This window comes from Nipponia nippon, unplaced genomic scaffold (genome assembly GCF_047370975.1).
Source record: "Nipponia nippon isolate SJK-2023a ecotype South Korea unplaced genomic scaffold, ASM4737097v1 scaffold_12, whole genome shotgun sequence".
Classification (NCBI taxonomy): domain Eukaryota; kingdom Metazoa; phylum Chordata; class Aves; order Pelecaniformes; family Threskiornithidae; genus Nipponia; species Nipponia nippon.
In genome coordinates this window covers 4,883,900-4,903,906 of record NW_028262313.1, presented here as the reverse complement: position 1 = coordinate 4,903,906, position 20,007 = coordinate 4,883,900, and the positions used below count along the sequence as shown (strand labels likewise).

Below are 20,007 nucleotides of genomic sequence, written 5' to 3'. Positions count from 1 at the left end.
AAACAAAACAAAACAAAACAAAACAAAACAAAACAAAACAAAACAAAACAAAACAAACCTGGTTTTGTAACACAAAGGGGAGCTCAGAAGTCAAAAATACATGGGGCCTAATTTCTTTGTACTCCTTTGCCTGCTGAGCTTGATGGCATGAGGCAGAGCGCAGTGCTAAAACCCATGGAAAACCCGTGCTGTTTTTTTAGGAGACTTTGCCTACTGAGGGGTCCTTCCTTCTGGTCAGGGATTATTTTTAAGCCTCAGCCATGCCTGGATGATTCTGAAATAAGTAAAAAATGGAATGAAGGTAACTGCAGAACAACGGGGTGCATCTCATCATTGCTTAAAATGAGGTATATTTGGAAGGTATAATTCCCTCCAGCATCTGGGAAAAGGAAAGCTTTGGAAACAACACAACTTTCTAAGAAATAATCTCCTGATCTGCAATTTCAAGTTTGTGATGCCAAAACACAGAGGGGCTACATCCAGAGTCGGGGGTCAGCCCCCACATTATGAAAGAGAAGAAAAATGAAGCTCAAGTCCATGCCTGATTCGGGATCCCCACCTTCTTCTCTTCTAACTTCCAAGCATGCGCTGAGGCCTGTATCGGTCTGTGCTGCGCCTGGTTTCAGTACAGAAATGCACTACGCTACAATTTCATATCAAGCTGTTTTACTTTGTCACGCCGAGACACAGTGAAAGGAAACTCCGGGGAGAGTAATCCCATCCCTGAGGCTGCGACTTCACCTGCTGTCACAGATCTTGTTCCATGAGAAAACAAATTCATACATGGGAATAGTTTTTAATAAACTGGCCACTTTTCTTCCAGGAGTAATGCGACTTTCCAATGCAAACACAGACTCAGTCATGAATTCACATATTGGAGCCACGTATGTGCTCTAAGAGCTGGATGACTTCGAGTGGGACAGGAGGTATCTCTGGCAACACTGGTTACCTACAATAAGAAAAAAAAAAAGCACCTGCTTCCCCTGTCTGTCCCCTGCAGTGCTCACAGTCAGGTTAAAGATCTTGTATTTAAGTCTTCCCAGCGAAGGGTGATGTGCAATGCCCACAGATGTGAGGAGGCTAATGCTACCAGAGATGGGCAGTCTGAATTCACAAGAAAATTAATGACAACTAAATAAATCGGATACCACACTAATTTCATCACAAAGGCACTGTTCTCATATTAGGTTTTTTCTGTAGGAGAAAGTTACAGCAGGTCAATTAACTCCAGGCATGGCTGTAAGCAGATGTGCTTAAACTAGCACAACTCTGCACGTGGACATGCAGTCGGTTAGTTTAACTTAAGATAAAGTTTAGGTAAACTCAAGTGAGATCCAAACACAGATTGCACCAATTTAATTAAATCACTAAAAATAAAATCAGTTTCAGATGATCATCTGGTACCGTTTTCTTGCACAGACAAGGTGTTTCTTCCATCTGCGCAGCTCCAAGAGTACTTAGCAAATCTTGCAGGGAGGTGGGGAAGACGTACTTTTTGGATAAGAATAACAAGATCACCTGTACTGTTGAACAACATAGTTTTATTTCTAGGTGTTCAAGCTGAATGAGATACGAAGCTTTTATATGAGCAGTGACAACTATAATTCTGCCCAGACATAACTGTATGATGACGCTGTCGTGTAAAACGCACATTAGACGGCGGAGTTAAGAAGCCTGCCCAGCGACACTCCACGCTACTGACCGCTCTGCTTCGCAGTGCTGCGTTCAGCCCGGCGAGCTGCATGTCTGCAAGAAGGCAACAGCTTGGGCTGAACCTGCTGAAGTGAGGCAAGCCTGTTCAAGGAGACACCCAGAGCAGCTGCCGGCAGCGTACAACATCCTCCTGCGTGAGCTTCGCTGAACTGCTGCCTCCATCCCGCCTGTTTTCTCCCTTCCAAGATGAACTGTACCGCTCGGTTTAACTTGCAAAAAGGTAACCTGATTTTGATTCAAGAATCACTAATAGGTACTAATTTCTCTCAGGCTTTGCTGCCTGCTGACACCCCAGGATAGCCATGTACTCCTTTCAACTTTGTTGCAAACATTTATTATTGTCCTTTCTCTCTGCCTACATCTCTGAAGTGTAGATAACAATATTGATTTAAATGCAATCAAAGCAAGCCTGCCGTACAATGAACACTTTGTCCGGGTTGTGCCATACCGTGGCAAGGGCTGCCTCTTTCCCAGCGGTGGAGGCCCATTAGAGGGACATGATTTACGAGTTCAGGAGGGAAAAACGAGTCCGTGCTTCAATTACAGAATTGTGCAGGAGAGCAGAAACTTGGGTCCCCACGCAGAACTTGGCAGATATTCTGCCACAGGTGGAACAGGGAGGGAAAGAGAGTCGGGGAGGGTAAAGGAGATGGGTTCAGCCCTCATAACCAACTCATCCTTGGGCGCTGACACCCTCGCAGAAGTTTCACAGCGGTAGGACAGAGGATCTCCACCGTCCTGACCATACCCTGTGGTCTGCCCTGGGGGCAGAGAGGCAGGGGGCACAGAACGGGCTAGAATATCACTGGGGAGGGTAAGCGCCATTGCAAACTATTTTGTTTAAAAATTATTCATTGCCAAAGAGATCCAAGAGAGACATAATAAACCAAAGAGCAGTGGCCACAGGTTAGCGTAGCTTATACAACAGCATCAACCACACCGGAGAGCTGGCTGCAAAGGGAGCAGAAATTAATAAATGCTGCTCTTGTTGCCATGCCAACTATTGACAACAACGAAGCACGACTAAGGAAGTAAATAACACCAGGATGGAGGGGGGGTGCTTTGGAAATACGTCAAAACAGCAGGAGAAATCACAGGGAAGCGACACGTCACGTTCCGGGTTTTCACAAGTAACTTACAATGCGAAGTGGGGAAGCAATAACAAAAAGTATGCTAGAAAGCATCAGAAGCAGCCCTTATTTTGTAGGATTTTCCTCTTTTTTTTCAAAAGTTTTTCATGTCAGATTTTCTCTACAACACAGCCGCATCTTTGGTCTGCTATCTCTCCTCTGAAAACCAGTGGCTGCCTACTAACTTATTTTTAATAGAGGCCACAAGACCACTCTGTGACTAATTTGACTAATTACAGAAGGCCTTGATGACACAATTCACCAATGCGAGACAAAATACGCCTTTATTCAGGTAACGGCCCAAAGCGCTGGCCAGGCTGACAAGCGCGGTGCCCCAAGCCGAGGCAGGGCACCGCCGGCCCGGTGCGGCCCCGGGCCCTCACCCGAAGGGCAGCGAAATGCACGGACGCCTCCCGGTCGGCCCCGTCGGACGCCGCGGTGCTTTGCTCCCACGGAGAGGAGCTGCTGCTACAGCGCGCTTGCACCCGCCGTGATGCTCCCCGCCAGCACGGCCATTCCCCGCACCAAGCGTCGAGGCGGCGAGGCCGGCCCCGCATGCCGAGCCCGGTGGCGGCATGCAGCCCTCCTGCCGGCTGCTAAACCGAACGCTCCCGCCCGCTCCGGCGGTGCCCACACTGCCCGGCGTAAGCCCGTGGGGGTCCACCGACGGCAGGCCCCTGCCCGGCACCCGGGGCAGGGCTGGCTCCGGCGGCTGCTGGCTCCGCTACCAGCCCTGCGGCTCCCCACGCCGCTGGAGCGCGGCGGGAGGGAGCCAGGGGAGCGGTACCTCAGCCGTCACCTCCTCGCCTGCCGCTGCCGCCGCTCTCCCTCTCCCCGCCCGGCCGGCGGCAGAGGTCTGACCGGCACCGGCGGCCGCCCCGCCGGCAGGGGCACCCGGTCCCGCGGCCGAGCCCGCCGCACGCCGAGCGCACGGACCCGCGGCGCTCGCACCCGCCGCCTCTGCCGGGCCCGGGCCCGGGGCTGCGCTCCCGCCCCCCACGGACGCCGGCCACGAGCGAGCCCCCGGCGGCCCTTACCTGCCCTCGGCGGCGCGGGGCGGCCGGCCGGGGGTGGGGGGGGGGAGCTATGCCCGGGGGCGGGGCTAGTCCCTCGGGGGCGGGGAAGGGGGCGGGGCATGTCCGTCCCGGGCGGCGGCACCGCGGAAAACCCGGCCCGGAGCTGGGAGCGGCGAGAGCAGGAGCCGGCGCGGGCGGGGTTCGGGGGCGCTGGGGCCAGTTTGGGTCTGGGAGGCAGGTTGGGGATCCTTTATATTTTCCCAACTATAGTTCTTCCTTATTTTATATTTTTATATTTTGGCTTGTGAACACAAGGTGACTAGTCCCACCCTTGGCACGGCCAGGATAGGAGCCCCCTCAGAAAGGCAAGGCGTTAGGAGAGGGGCAAGGTGTTAGGAGAGGTGTAACGCGTTAGGAGAGGTGTAACGCGTTAGGAGAGCAGGTGTAGGCAGCAGTGCTGCCCGCCTGAGCCCCGTTGCTCTGCGTGAGGCAGCCCCGTGGCACGGAGCAGCCCCGCGGCCGGACGACGGGCAGCAGCCCCTCGGGAGCCGCCGGCCTGCTCATGGCTCCCATCTCCTCTCGGGATGGCAGCGTTGGCCGCTTCTGAAACAAAACCCATCCCTCTTCCCTCGGTCCCTGCCTGAGGGGTAATGGAGAGGGATGGCGGGGGCCGAGGGGTATTCCAGTCTTCGGCTCAGGCAGATAACCAAGAGCGAACCCCCCCAAGCCCCTGTTCAAACCCGAGCCAGCAAAAATTAAGCTCCGAGTGAGGATTTGAAGGTACATTCCCAGCAAGTCCAGTTTACTGGGATTCCGACATCCCTGCTGTTTACCTCTTCAGTGTAATCTAGACGCATGACGCTGCCCTCTGTCCCCTCACATCAAGGCACAGTCACCCAGAAGAGGGACACAAGGTGCAGTAACAGACCTTGGGCAGGGAGGAGAAATCAAGAGGCTCCAGGAGACCTGGGGAATGCCCCTACCTTGCTAATTTGGACCACGGTAGCCTACAATGCACCAGTGCCACGTTAGGAAAAAACCAGCGCAGCCCAGAAAGGGTCCAGCACCCAGGCAGAAAGGGGCACGGAGAGCCCCACGCAGCTATTTGCCGTACACGCTGTCCCGAGGAGCTGCAGATACGGCAGCTCCCGCCGTTTTCAACTTCTGCAGCAGGTAAGGCTGGAGCAAGACCAGTCACACTTTCACATATGCACTAAGTGTTTGCCTGCTACATACAAACTCTCACGTAACTGTCCCTATTTTAAATATGGAGAGACGAAGGACGCAAAGTGAAGCACCTGGCCCCAAAGTCCAATTTGTCCCCAACAGCACCAGTAACTCCTTCACAAGTTCCAGCCCTGAGACGAAACAAGCCTGAGCCTCTATACAATGGGATTAAAGTTTTTTTTTTTTAAAAGAGGGCCATTAAGAGCTCAGGACATGGGAATATTTGCGTTGGAGTATTTGCTTTCCTACTGTAAATGCTTATTTCCAGCTGCAGTAAACCAGAATCACTCTAATGATCTCAATTAGCCGAGCTAAGTTTAGTGGCAGCTGCACATTTCCTCCAGCTTGGGTAAGCCTCCATTTTGGGGCTTCAGCATCAGATTAATCAGTGCAAACTGGATTCTGCAACTGCAGGAAGAATTTTGACATGAGGATTCAATAGGTACGATATTGTTCGGATTTACAGCCTGTGCTCTCACATTTTTATCCAGGTACCTTAAACCCAGGCCATTATAGCCTACGCCTAATAATGCACGTAAAATAACAACCCTACAGCATGCAGTAAACTTCAGAAGTGATAGACATACGAAGTGTCCAAACATCACTATGAGTTTGAATTCTGGGTGCTGGAGAGTCGATGCTTCTGCATCAAGTGGAAGAAGGAACAACAGAGAGAAATGTGACTTTGAGTAAATACAGTCACATGGGGACAACTTTACAACAGCCTCTAAAATCTGAAGAATTGCATTTTAATACTGTAGCCAGCTACTCCTATGCTTTTCTCAACTTTCAGTCTTTTCATATCTTCATGAGACCAACTGGCAGAAGCCACGTAAAACACTAAAATAGTAGGCAGAGGTGGGAGAAAAATGGATTTACTTGCTGATCTCTATTTTAGTTTTTATGGTCTGTATCCTAAAACGAACTGCTGATTCGAGTGTAAGGCTTGGGCTATTAAGCTAAAAATACTGGGAGGTGTTCTGAGCCTGGCAGATGCTGATTGCTGCCTGCGCTTACAAGTCACTGAGCATCTCTTGTGATCGGCTGGCACTTGGCTTATGGCCCCTGTACAGCCCTGATGATTTGTATTAAGGATGATACTGCCCAAGTGCATAAACCTCCGTGCCTGGGAAAGGAGACCGGGCATCCTTGAGCCGGACCAGTGTCTCCGGCTCTGGTCTGGTCAAGGATTCCCCACTGCCCTGGAGCACCCAGCCCAGAGGGGAAAGCAGGGAGAAGAGGGGACCTGGCGCTGTTTAAGCCCTCAGTAGGTTTTAAAAAAGCCTTGGGCTTGCCCCAAAACACCAGTGCTTCTGCAATAGCCCCTAGGCGTTACTGCCCTGCCAGGGATCTGTCTCTGGGGGCAATTCCTCCCCTGGTGCTGTGGTTGAAGTGACAAAGGTTTGTTCATTCGTATTCCAGGAAGGGAGCAAAGTCCCTCAAAACCTACACAACTTTTCAGAGTAAAATGGATGACTCCTCTTTACATCAGGTGCATCTCTAACTCAGATGAACAGTCCTTTTCTGGGACCTCAGTTAGTACAGCCATAACACAGCACGTTGTTCCCCGTCTTTTTCTTTCTATGCTATCCTTTTTCTTAACTCAAATCCCATTAAGCCCAGAGTGTTTTCAGTATTTTTAGCTGTGACTTTCAAAAGGCTGCCAAAAGATAGCGGAAAAGTATATAGCAGTGTGATTAATGCTCTTGGAGTTTCTTCCATGATTCGGCTCAGTGTTAGAGGAACCTAAATGTGGAAGCATGAAAAAATCACCCACACCTATTTCGTTGGGGGTTTTCATTCAAATTTTTGCTACCTTAATGGGTCTCTGTAACTTTCCTCCCCATCTACATAACTGCAGTGGTAAAATTACTGGGAGCACCAAGGGACGAGCACAGTGCTCGTAGATGCCATTTACTTCCCACTGTCTTGTCACAAAAATATTATACTGAGAACAAACTGCCTCTCAATTTTGTTTACTGGGTGTTAAATTTTTAGTTTACAGCATGCCAGAACAAAGAAACAGATAAAAATCCCCTGTCCATTAGTGCAAATGCTCCACCAGCAAGCCATAAACATAAATGCAGGCTCCAAAGGAGAAAAAAAACCCTGATAAATCTGTGTGTGAGCAGGATCCTACTCGCATCTGCAGAAGCCATGAATCTAGGACCGAACAGGTGCAGAATAGCAATGTGTCTCTGCAGACACATCCCTTGCAAGCCTGCTGTATGTCTGACTTGGTTAGAGAAGGAAAATCACGTAACAGCCAAAATCCAGCAAGTAAAATTCAGTGCAGGTCAACTGAAGCTACATGGAGCTCATCCAGTTTAAACCAGCTAAGAACCTGGCCTTATTTTATTTGGCACTGTGGACCTCAGTTTTTACTGATGAAAAGCTGAGCTGTTTTAATTGAAAACTGAGGCTCTGTGTCCTCTCCACTGTAAGGTATAAATCTGTATTTGTTGGCAGTGAGAACTATGAAAGATTTTTCATACTATCTTGCTCAGCACTGCTAGCTTGTAAGATTTTTTTTTTTTTAATTTAATAACAGTTTTAAAAGAGAAATTGGCTCATGTTTCAGAGAACTTTCTGAGAGGCTTACAAATCAAGTAGCCCAAGTCACGGGAAAGATGTTACTAATTGCTTACAGCAAAGCCAAGTTTTCACAGGGCCACATTCATCCCAGCTACCAGTGACAGAGTGGGACGGCAAAGTGCACGCAGCCACCCATGGCTTGAGCAACAGGAGGGGCACCCAGTCTGCACCCAGTCGGCACCCAGTTACTGGGCCAAGGTCCAGACTCGTATTAGAGGTGGGATTTCCCTGTAGAAATGGAGGAACGCAGGCACCTGTAGAGAGGAGTCATCCCATCCTACCATAGGTGAGGAAGAGTGTGGACCTCCTTCCTGAGGTGCCTCATTTTCTTTCGCCAGCTACATAAGGAACTGAGACAACATGGCCAGGGAGTCCTGCTTCGAAATGAGGTAACTGGAGTTTGATCCCAAACCAGACTCCTTTGAGACCACCGGTGGTTTTAAGGCTTATTTCATTCCAGCAGCCAGAAAGCCAAGTAACCATGCAAAACCTGGCAGGCACAAGGGGAATCCTTCTGGAAAACAGACCTACAAGCCTGAGACCTCCAACCACATGTCAAGACTGGTATTGATCAGTGTTAGTAGAGGGAACAGCTGAGAGTTTACACGTGCATGACATAAAACAGCATTGACTGTACACTGATAGATACTGCTCTGGTTGCAATACATATATTCGTGGCCATCCGTGTTTAGGTTGAGGGCAGTGCTACAACAGAACGAAACCATCCCAGAAAAGGAAACGCTATGCAGCTGCCCTTACCACCACTGTTGCTCCAGGTTTGCTGTGCTGAACTGAGGATTTAGGCTAGACCTATGGTGCCTACGGCAAAAAGCATCCTGAGAAATCTGTTCTCTGGCTTCCAAGACATGCAGTAACCCAGCTTACAGCAGAAGACAACATGGAGCAGAAGGTGACTTCTCAAAGAGAGGCAATTAGCAAAGGTTTACCATTCTCAGACAGAAATGTCCTGTTGATGGTTAAGTGACACTGCCTGATATCCCTTCCACACACTGTCCCGTCCCTGCCCTCTGGATGCTCTGCACGCTGCCTTTGTATCAGCAGGAAGCCATCAGAAATACATGCTGCTAACTGGCTTTAAAAACGCACTATGTTGTAAGAGGAAATAATACAGGCTCTCCTGTTGGGAACACATCCTGGCATGCCTTTAAAAACAAGCAAACAATAAATCTTTCATACAGAGGTTTCTTTGAAATATTGGTGAGCTTGCTGCCCTCTTGCAGTCCAAAGCACATTTTAAAACTGGATTTCTCTTTGGTTCTGACAGGGTGTCCTAAGTACAGGCTACATTGCAGCATGGTTGGATATTAGGAAAATCTTCTTCACTGAAAGAGTTGTCGGGCACTGGAAGAGGCTGCCCAGGGAAGTGCTTGACTCCCCATCCCTGGAGGTATTTAAAAGAAGGGTAGACGTGGTGCTTAGGGACATGGTTTAGTGGTAGACTTGGCAGTGCTAGGTTAATGGTTGGACTTGATGATCTTGAGGGTTTTTTCCAATCTTAACGATTCTATGATTCTATGGTACCACACAAGGAAAGATAACACAGAGGCGAAGCCGTTTGCAAGGTACAAAAAAAGGAGTAGATGTTTCTCCACTTAATGAGAATATCTGCAGTTACGTTAGCCTGCAAGCAAACAAACTCCAGTGCATAAAAGTGAAGGACAGTTACCTACGGCAGCACAACGTTCCCCACAGATGCTGTTTTTACCACCAGCGCTGCACAGCCTGTTGCATTTCTCTGCGGGAAAGCTTGGCCAGGGCAGGGTACCAGCATCCCAGAGAGCCGGGCCTTTCCGACCCACCCTCCTACCTGTGAGATAAGCAGAGGCTGGGTTTGTTCATGGATCTGTCATGTGAAATAGGAAAACTAAGCAAAAGTGCTGCTTAGCAATATGAAACTGTGCTCTGCTCCAGCACAAGACTCGGCACACGAACATTTCAGGTTGACAAAACTCCTTGTCACAATCAGCACTGCACATGGTCAGCTCTGGAATGTCCTTTTTTGCCCGCTATAACATGCATATGTAACATAACCTATTTCAGAATAAATACACTGTAGGCAAAGCTCAAAATTTCAGCTATGTCTGTGCATCATCCCCAGTATGACCCCAGACAACATCCTAAGGACTAACTTTCCCAGAAATGGGCACAGATTTTGTACGTTGTGAAAGCTGATACTTTCAAGATGGGTTCTTTACCAGTATACGTGCTTTCATCCAGTCTCTCACTTAGGCCATTTTTATGGATTGTACTGGGCTTTGCATCAGACCCTTAATGACATACTCATTTTGAATTAAAAGTCCGCATTTTCCCAGTAGATTTTAAGTAGTATAAGTAGACGCCTGTCTTGAGAAAAGTCCCAGCCAGACATCAGTGCAAGAACTCCGACTCAAAACAAATGTGTGTCAAAACTGCTTATAATCAGAATTTTAAAGAACAAAATGCCTTTGCTATTTAGTGCCTTGATAAGCAGTCAGAGCGGAAAAGAATTCTTAAGAACAGTTCTTTAGAAAGGAAAAAGGAACATCAGTTTGAAGATGATTTCTCATTATGAAAAATCCGGAGAACTTTTTTCCTGTCCCCTTCCAACACGACAGGTATCCCTTCCTTTTCTGCCTTGCTCCCTCCACCGAACCAAGCAAGGCTGAAACGCTCCCCTGCGTGCATTCCTGTCTCAAAAGGGTGCAGTGAGGTTTTAAGCCACTAATGTACACAAAGCTTTTGCATTGCAAAGAAAGGTATCAAAACAGGCTGTTTACTTAACATGCAGGGAATAAAACAGGACTCTGCCAGAATTTTGTATTATTCAAATATAAAAAAAAGTCTAAATGCATTATGCTGATATTTGCTTAGAGGAAGTATTGCTCGTGCTATATTTGCCTTGAGGGACTACTGCACCAAATGAGTTTGCTTACAGGAATGAGATCACAAAGACAGCATTTTCTAAGGAAATAGGAAATATTTGCTGCATGTTCTTTGGAAGTGCCAATTAAGCTGCTACAACGAGGGACAACACCTTTAAGGCATATAAAAATGTCACGTGGATTTGTGCTCAATCACAATTAAACAAGTTCTTTTTAATCATCAAGAGCCAGTCCTTGTGAACTCCCACACCATTTATGTTTATCCCTTGGTTCAGTTCACGCTCTAAAAAAGGAAACATTCGCAAAAATGCAAGTAGCCTATGAATGGCATTTGAACTGCAAGAGAGATTATATTGTTCCAATAAATGTCTTTCTGGAAATTATCAACTAATTGTCAACTATATTACTATCATTATTATTATTATTATTGTTAATACAATGTTGAAATAGAAAAATCGGGAAGAGGCGTTGTCCTGGTTGGCTTTAAAGTCCAAACTGCAAGAAGCTGCTTATAGTTTTTCATACTTTCTAAAGCCATATGATGACATGTTCATGCTAGCTGTGTGCTTCAGTAGAGCCACTCCAAATAGTCAAAACCCATGAACAGGGGCATAAAAATAATGAAAATATTTTTTAAAAATAAAAATTAGGTACATAATTGATTTGCTTTCTGGTTTTTGCTCTTTTAGGGTATATTTGGAACTATTTTAAGATTTTCCATGCAACCAAAAGGCTAGAAACAGCCTTTCCTTAAAGAAAGAGCAAATATAAACTGACCTTTCATGTCATTATTCACCACCACCACCATGCCCAGAGATAAGGATTTAGGGGAGACCATTAATTATTAGATGGTTCATGATAAGTTTGATAATTCTGGTGCACCTTAGGTCAATATCTCCCCTATACAACATGTTGTCATGATGAAACACAGAGGCTAAATAGCAGCTTTCTACAGCACGTGTGCTCGGTTGGGCCCTCTTCTCCCCCAGACCTCAGCCCCGCTTCCACAGCGGCGCGCACGTGGCCGTCTTCAACGCTGCAGCAGTCTCACTGCCGCCACGGCACTAAAATCAAGGCTGCAAATGATCATTTGCAAGGTCAGGGTCTTGCTGTCCCAGGAAGGCACTTTAATGACATGTAATTACTGTTAGCAATGTACAACCACTCTAATCCATCTGCTACAGGTCAGTTGTCAAGCGGGGTGTGACCTGACTCCCAAAATCACAGTGAATTGAAAACAGCCTTTTCCAGAGATGCAAAGACAGTGACCGTGACGGATGCCGAATGGAACAGTCCCAGCTGGATACATGACATTAACCTGCAGAATGAAAAGGGGCAGAATGAAAAGCTAACACTAATTCAATACCAGTCACACCAGTGGTGCCGATAGATAAGTCCCTGAGCTGGGTTTTAAGCCATTCTTTCTTTCTGGGGGCTGTCTGCTTATAGAATTGGAAGCTTTTCAGCATTTCATACAGGCTCCAAGAACGTATCACTTTACTTATTGAACATTATAGAAAAGGCCACCCAGTAGGAGTTTTACATCATCTCTGGCGCAGCAGCAATACTCAGTGTTTGGGGAGGAAAAGAGCAAAAAGAGCCCCGTTGCACTTCTGATAATTTTACAAAGCAATTTGATTCTTTGGGGACGCCTGTACAAGCCTGCGGCTTTTTGCTTTTTTCCTTCTGAGAGCCTGGGAATTACAGGGTGGTTTATAAATCAAGATTGTTGCAGCAAGTTGAGTGCTCTGAAGCCACAGAGGCGAGGAGGAGCCCAGGCGGGTGAGCCGAGGTGCCTGCCGGCGGGGGGCTGGCGTGCAGCACCCCGGGTGCTGCGGGCACGGGGCCTCGCGGGGCAGCACCGTACGGTGCCCAGCTCTCTGCAGCACCCACCAGCCGGGCCCGCGGGAAGCCAGCCGCGATGTGGGAGCAAGGACGTGGCCGCACACGGCAAACGTGCAGGACGCAGCCCGGCTGTAGGCAGCACGCACCAAGCATGCTCCTCGCCCGAGGGACCTGGACGGCGAGGCAAGGGCTGGCGTACAGCGTGCCACAGCTACCGGCCACGGATCGGTGGTTTCTCCACCAACGGGACATGTTTGCACAGCTGCAAAACCCTGCTGCGGCGAGTGAAGGCGTGACAGGGATGTAACTGTGCCAGGCCGGGCTGCCCCACTGCTTTTATTAGCTCATTTGAATCAAATTGCTGGGTACAACTGGATTAGACAGTTGTTCTTCAAAGGTTACACCCTACACACTATTAAGATTCATGTGTTTATCAGATGAAGCCAGCTGAGTGATTGCTTTCCCAGCTTGCTCCCATGATGTATGGGCTGCTGATGGTTTCACTTTCCATTGCTTCCCTCCAGTTTGCAAACTCACTGCCTGCTTGATCACCAAAGGATAGCAAGTGCTTCCAAAGAATTCAGACTGCTAATGCGCGGTGTGTAACAAAGCTGCCGGGCTACAGGATCTGAGTCCTGATCGGCTGATGAATAACTTCGGTTGCCTGCCACGGGCAAGTCAAAGGCACGACAAAAAAAGTGCTTAGGTTTATCTCTGCCGGTCTTCCACACTGTTTTTATTCAGGATAGCTGATCCTCTGCTCGACAACTTCATCACATCACACCATTGCACTGTCATACGAAGTGTAATTAAAATAATTAAGACAACTCTAATGAGATTCTTAACAAAGCAGGATAGGAAGCATCGTATCATTCTTCCTGAGAATTAAAACCAACTAAACAAGTAACCTTCTCCCGGTACGAAGCTCCTGGGACTCAAAAGGAAAAGTCTCATCAAAACCAGGCACTAATCAAGCAGCCACTCGTAGTTCACCTTGTATTAGCATTCTCACCTTAACATACTGCAGCATTTCGAAAGCACTGCCCAGCTTCGGGGAATCTAGAGGCTCCCAAAGAAAACACCCCATCACATCCCACCTCGAGGAGCTGGTGCTGGAGCAGCAGCGGGAAGCCGGCACGCACTCATGGAGAAGGGCAGCTGAGGTAATAGGATCCATACAACTATTAATTAATCATTAGTGGCACATACAACTATTATTCTGCCTCCCCAAGGAAAAGGCCATGTGGCCTCACTGAAGGTAGGCTCCTCCAGAGGGCAGCCAAGTTGCAGAGCCTGGACACGGGACAGCTTCTCCCAGAGACTTGCAGCCCCTCCGGGGGCCAGGGATGCAAAGTAAAATGAAAAGAATTAGCATCCAGGTGAAACTCGGGCAGGCAAAGCAATGCTCAGACACCAGAGGCTGCTTTAGTCTCTTTCCTAAATTGGAGCATGCCAAAAGCAAAGAGATTTTAGCAATTCCTCCTTACTTGGAGTTAGGGAGCAGCTGAGGTCAGCGCTGAGGTCACTGGTTCCAAGCATTTCCTTGCAACAGGGAGAATTAAAAACTAGCTATTTTTTAAAATAAAGAATGAGATTGCCTTGGATTCATTTGACAGCATGAACTGGTATGGCTGAAAAGCACCAAACACTAGCATTGTTTTAACATCCATCCACCTAAACCCTCCATTCCAGAGACGGCAGAAGCAGGTGGAAACCATACAGTTCAGCGCAATTGCATGAATTTTATGCCAGATTTTAATTTGGCACGGTAATCCTAAAATTACATTATCATACCTGTTAAGGCAAGCAGGCGCCATATAAATTATACAGTTATATGCACTCTTAAGCTGAAAGCATTTTTCATTTTAGACAAGTACAACAAATGCTGCCAAACTCAAGGAACAATATCACTTAACAGTTTCAGAAACCGTTAACCTATGAAAATGCAAACAAAGATTAGAAAAAAGACCTTTCCCTCCCATAAGGTTGATAGTTTAATCCCCAGATCCCCACTGTGAATTTTCCTTGTTTTTGCTTTAGTAGCTTCAGTTCTGAAACTACATGAACAAGAACAAGGGAAAAAAAAAGCCATAACAATGAGAGTTAATCACATGCTGGGAAAAGGTTATGCAGCCAATGTAAATTCAAGGGAACGGCAGTTGTACAAAAACAGAACCACTTTACTGTGATTTACCATGCAGCAGAGAGCTTGCTTTGGTTTTGACACCTGAGCCACAGAGCATAAATGGGTTCTTTGATGGTGGCACTTTTTGTTAGAAAGTCATTCTTCAGCCTGCATCAGCCAGGGCGCTCGCGGTGCGCAGCTCACCTGCCAAACAGGGGGGTTAAAGTTACCATTTATACGAACACCACAACTGCTGCAAAACCATCGCTCTGCTTCTGCAACAAAACTCTCTCCAGCACTCCCATCATCCTAGTCCAGCACAATTCAAGGCAGCCCAGTCCCGGCTCACATGGATGCTACACCGGCATCCCCGGGAGGTCTGGGCAGCATCACTAGCAGCCGCTTCTCTGCTTTTTTACGCTTTCCTCAGGACAGAAGGCAGGGACGACAGGGGGAGTGTTACCGTCAACCCAAAAGGCCTGAGCCAGGTCCAAAAATTTACCCAGGTGCTTACATTCGCTCCCATTTCATGTGGGACTTGGATGACTAAATAAACACCGCTGTGGGTACAGGTGTAAGAGCTCTATTGCAATGTGTTGTGCACAAACAAATCCCTTCAGCTTCCTACAGCCGATACAGGATAAGAAAACTTCCTACATCCTCTGTGTCTGTCAAACAAGCCAGATCGGATGGCAGAGGTCTAGAGTTTTGCATGCTCTTAAAATCCCACTGAATTAACTGCCTGCCATATTTTTGAGCAATCTAAAATGTCCAAGCTACCCCAACTGCCATAGTCCAGAAATGTGGAAAATGTTCAAATAACAGCCCAGGCCATTGCCAGCCCCACAGGGGGTATATTTAAAACATGCATTAACAGCTGGCTCAAAGCCACCCTCTGCACCAGATCTGCCCTCCCTCTTCTGTAAGCAGCATCCCTGGCACAGCCAGGCTGTTCCCTGCAGAGCCCCGGACAGGATCGGTGCATGAGAGCCCCACCAGCCCTCTCCACCTGCCAGCCGGTGCGCGGGCAGGCGGGAGGCAGCAGTGCCATGCCCACGGCAGCCCGGGAGCATCCTCCACAGCAGGACAGGAGCAGCGGGTGGGTGCAAAACTTCTTTGCTCTCCCACATCCCGCTTCTCTCAGGTGTGATATTCCTGGAAGAAGGAGAAATATTGTGGGCAGACTGGTACGGTGAGTCACCCACTTGTTCGCGTGATAAAGATCATTTAGGTGCCTACTAGGGTGTCTGGCAGGGGACTGCACTTTTGTGGCTGGGTAGTGTTTATCCTCTGCAGCTTTTACAGGGACACACAATTCTCTTGGATTGCACAGTTATCACCTAGGATGGGGACATTTTCTTAGCTTTCCTCAGACAGCCTTTCTCTCTGCACCATTAAGCCCCCAGCCTACTGGAAGCCTGTTTATTTCCATTTCCAAGCTTTTCCTATGATTGTTTTTCAGTTACAGCTCCACGCTGGTTTCCTTTTCTTTTGCTCCCTTCTGAAGAGGAACAGTTGTCTGCAGAGGGGAAGTTCTGTGTCTGCCAGTGCTGCTATTTTCCTTTGATGAAAAGACAGGTTTGATTTGGGTTTGTCTCTGGCTTGGCTACCTGCTTGTTCACAGCAGATTCAAAACCATCCTGCAAGTTTGCAGCCTGGTGCCTTTCCTTGGCTGGGAAGAGGAGACAGATGGAAAGGTATGTTCCATCTGATTTTTCCTGAAGACTTTCAGATTATATCTTCACAAAGGGCTCTTTACAAGTGTTCCTCCACAGACAGCTGAGGCCAGCAAGTGATGGTGTGAAGGCGGCCTTCTCTGGAGAGTTGCATGTAATTTTACGGTAACCGCTGCCATAAGCAAAATCAGCCATCGTCTGCAGTATCAGCGAAGCAATTACGGTGATGAAGGCCACCTTGGTTTTGGTGGGTGACTGGGATGGGACATTGTACTGGGGAAGGAGTTCAGTCCCCTTCCTCTCCCTTGAAGTCCTCCAGCCTCCAGCTGACTTCCACAGCCCACAGCTTCTCTGAGGAGCAGGAGAGAAATCATGGGGTTGGGCTGGAGATGCCAGTGCGGGGAGTACCGTAACAGGGAAATGGGAAGCACAAGGTTGTGGTGGGAAGGATGCGGGAAGGGAGTCAGGGTACCTTCAAATTACAGAGCAGTCTAGGGTCACGTCACAGCCACCGACTGGGAGAGCAGTGCTGATAAACCTGGGCTTACTACTGCTCATGTAAAAAATAAAAATTCATACATTGTCGAAGTGCTCCCCGGGTTACTCCTTAGCACACTGGTGAGGATGCAGAGCGCAGCCAGCTTTGGGGTGATGCCTGTCTGCACCCAACACCATACCTGTCCCTGACAGGCAGTGGAAAGTGCTTATGTCCACCCGAAACTGCCAGGGGCATGTCAAGGACAGACTGACTCCCCAGCCAGGACAGGGCCAGAACGCTGCAATCCACACTTACTCTGATAAAGAAGATGCTGGATGCTTGAATGGCTTTCTCTATACATTTCCACTGGATTTCAGTAAGTCTAAGGGAAAAACTGAAACCCTGAGGCACTGATGAGCACCCCTAGCTGCACCCTGGGCTACCAACTTCAGCATAGACTCACCTATTGAATTGCCAGCTTGTGCCTTGACAGATCACTTGTCAAAATAGGAGCTATTCCAACCACGCGGAGCATGGGAGATCTAGCTGGAATTCAGCAAAATGTGATACACACCACTTACAATAAGGCAGAGTTTATCTCTGGGGATAAAGTTGCTAACTGGCAAGCAGGATGGAAAGGAGGCATGCTTAGGGCTGCCAGAACCACCCAGGATACACCCACAACACTGACCCGACAGCTTTTATGCCATCCTCAGGGCACGAAGCTGCGAAGGCAGTACAGCCAGATGCGACATGCGAGTCCGTGCTGCTCTGCCATGCCCAAGAAACCCACTTCGAGACACTGGCCAGCAGAGAACCATATGGAGGAAGTCCGAAAGGCCAGGTATGAGCCCATCAAACCCAGCCCAAAGTGCTGGTGCCTGGCCATGCAGCCCTCCAATCTCCTGGCAATCACTGATCTGGTGTATCTCATTTCAGTGCTTCCCCCTCCCTGAAAGAGGAAAGCTTGTTGGATAAAGAGTTTGCTCTAGGGGACCCTGCCTTTCGAATGGTTAAAAGGAAAAAAGTACTTCTTTCTGGAGTGAGAAAAGGGACAATATAAAAAAGATCAGTCCAGCACCTTTATAAGGAAATGGTATTGTGCTTTTTGATAATAAGCTGTGCCTTTTCTGGGAAGTGGATACAGAGGATTAAGTATATTTCTGATCAAGTTATTTTTGGGTGACAAGACACGGTGCTCTCCTCAGAAGAGTTTATATTATTGGTACCTTTACAGACTTTCACTCTCTGTGAGCTTGAAACTAACAGTGAGTTCACCAATTAACTTTTAGGCAGCAAACACTCCAGCAAAGGCTTATAAATATTTTTTAGACAACAAATGAGGCTGTGTAATAAGCAAGCAAACTGTAAAGTGTATTTGAAAGTCAACCTAATGATGGATTTAGAGGCTTCAAGCAGCTCTTTCACTGTACTTGTTTGAATCTTTAATTACACTCTTCATCCCCAGCAATCAATCAGATGTGATACTGAACTAGACAGCTTTGTAAATCACGTTATGCTGGGTTCGGTGTCTTTGAACAATCACATATTTAGCATATTTCAGGAAGACAAAGCAGTTGAAGTGCTGCTGAGCTTTGTCAAGTTAAACATGGAATTCTACAGGGATTTTTTTAATTAGGTTTCAGGCTGACAGAAGCGACCCCTAAATAGCATGGCAGTGCTTGGCTGGGTGATGCTGCCTTGCTCTGGGTGTGCCTCTGGGCTTCATTTTTTTAATGACTGACACTCCTATTTATAGAGTGAATACAAGGGAGCTGCTTGGAAGGGAACATTTCTGAATACGTTTCAGTGTACACAGATTTGAGTCACCAAGTCTGTTAACATACAGTTCCTGGTACTGGCCCCTTCCATTTTATCTCCAGATAAGCTCCACCCGTGGCAAGGTGGCTGCTGCTGTTGCTGCACTCTGGGCTGTTCTCTCCTCTTAGCCAAGGGCCGGCGGTGTAAGCGAGAGCTTCTTCGTCATCCCGCTGTGACTTAACCTTAACCATCATCAAGCCAAACCAGATTTTGCTCTCCATGTTCAGTTCTTTTCCTAAGGTGACATTTGAACAGGCAGTGCTGCTCTAGTGGCAATGGGCTAGAAGCAAAACCATCTATTACCTTCACAGGAGAATAACCCTGGATGGCTTAGAAGGTTAGTGTTAGGGTACACACTTCTGGTTTGACGGTGTGAAATGAGCCCCAGGCTGGTAACAGTCAAAAGTACATGCTCCTGGTGTTCAGTGTCCTCTGTAAAAAAGGATCGATGGTTGTAGTCATTCGCTATGAGATATACCCGCTCTGTAATTGGTAATGTCAGCCCTGCGTACCAAGCTTAAACAGGCGCATATTAGTGCAGAAGTTGTGTTATTGGCTCCTGTTCTCTGGTTAAACTGAGCATTTCACCCTCCGGAATGTAGTTCTGTCAGCTTTCAGAGACTTAATTCACAAAAAGTGAATGTAACAGGGAGAAAATATATATTAACCGAGGGTGCCTTAAGTGCCAAAGAAAGGACTTTGGTGTTGATAAATGAGAGGGAATTAGAGGACACAGTGATACTGTGGTAAAGACCCAGGACTATGCAGGTGCGTGCTGACCTGCAGTGCGGGGTGGACATGTTTTTTGTATCTTCTTGAAAACTGCTGTCTTTTGCAAAGGATCTGTGAGCTATTAGTGAGACTCCTTCTGGGTGTTATGGAGCTGCCACAGGCGATCACTGAAATGGGTCTGTAGATTGTGCTCATGTTCAGATCGTTTGTGCTCATCCATAGCTAAATGACTGGAAAACAGCAGCAGCTCCCATTTTAGGCTGACCTGGGGAAAGCCAGCAAGAACTTCCCATGTCCATTTGGGATCCCTCCATGCTTCATTAGTGAAGGTGAATCTAAATGCTTTTCACATTTTGGAAGAAACCTGAATTTGAATTTCAGTCTTTCAAAGTACATTTTCCTTTTGACTCTGGGTCACCCCTGCAACCTTGGATGAGAAATTTAACCGTTCCAAGTCTTGTCCTCCCCATCACTAAAAGGCAAGCACTGCCCACCCTGTGAGAATGCTGTGTGAAGTGCTGACAGTCAGAACTATGGGAAAGACACCTTTTATAAAACTTTTGGAGATGGCTCATATAAGAATATAATCAAACCCTGACATCTGCCCAGAGATTATTCAGGCATCTGCCATGCACAGAAATATCTGGCAGAATAAAATTCACCTAAGGCCATAAACCTGATCCCAAAAGCAACTGACGTAACCACTTCTGTGCTGAAGAATCTACCACATCACATGAGAGATGCGGGAGAGCCTGGGCATACCTCTC

General features: G+C 47.7%; 1 protein-coding gene across 4 annotated transcripts in view; it reads right to left on the bottom strand.

Annotated features, from left to right (window-relative positions):
• PSMD10 (proteasome 26S subunit, non-ATPase 10) overlaps positions 1-20,007 on the bottom strand; it is a 60,880-nt gene that overhangs the window by 9,719 nt on the left and 31,154 nt on the right. Inside the window, exon 6 of one of the 4 annotated variants that reach the window (XM_087748491.1) lies at positions 14,675-14,737. The exons of 2 other annotated variants lie outside the window; for them this stretch is intronic. In XM_087748491.1, the coding sequence (XP_087604617.1) occupies positions 14,690-14,737 (48 nt within the window). In that variant the 3' untranslated portion in view covers positions 14,675-14,689. Of the gene's footprint in view, positions 1-14,674; positions 14,738-18,892; positions 18,941-20,007 lie in introns of those variants that run through there. One more of the 4 variants, XM_087748493.1, reaches the window with a different exon arrangement.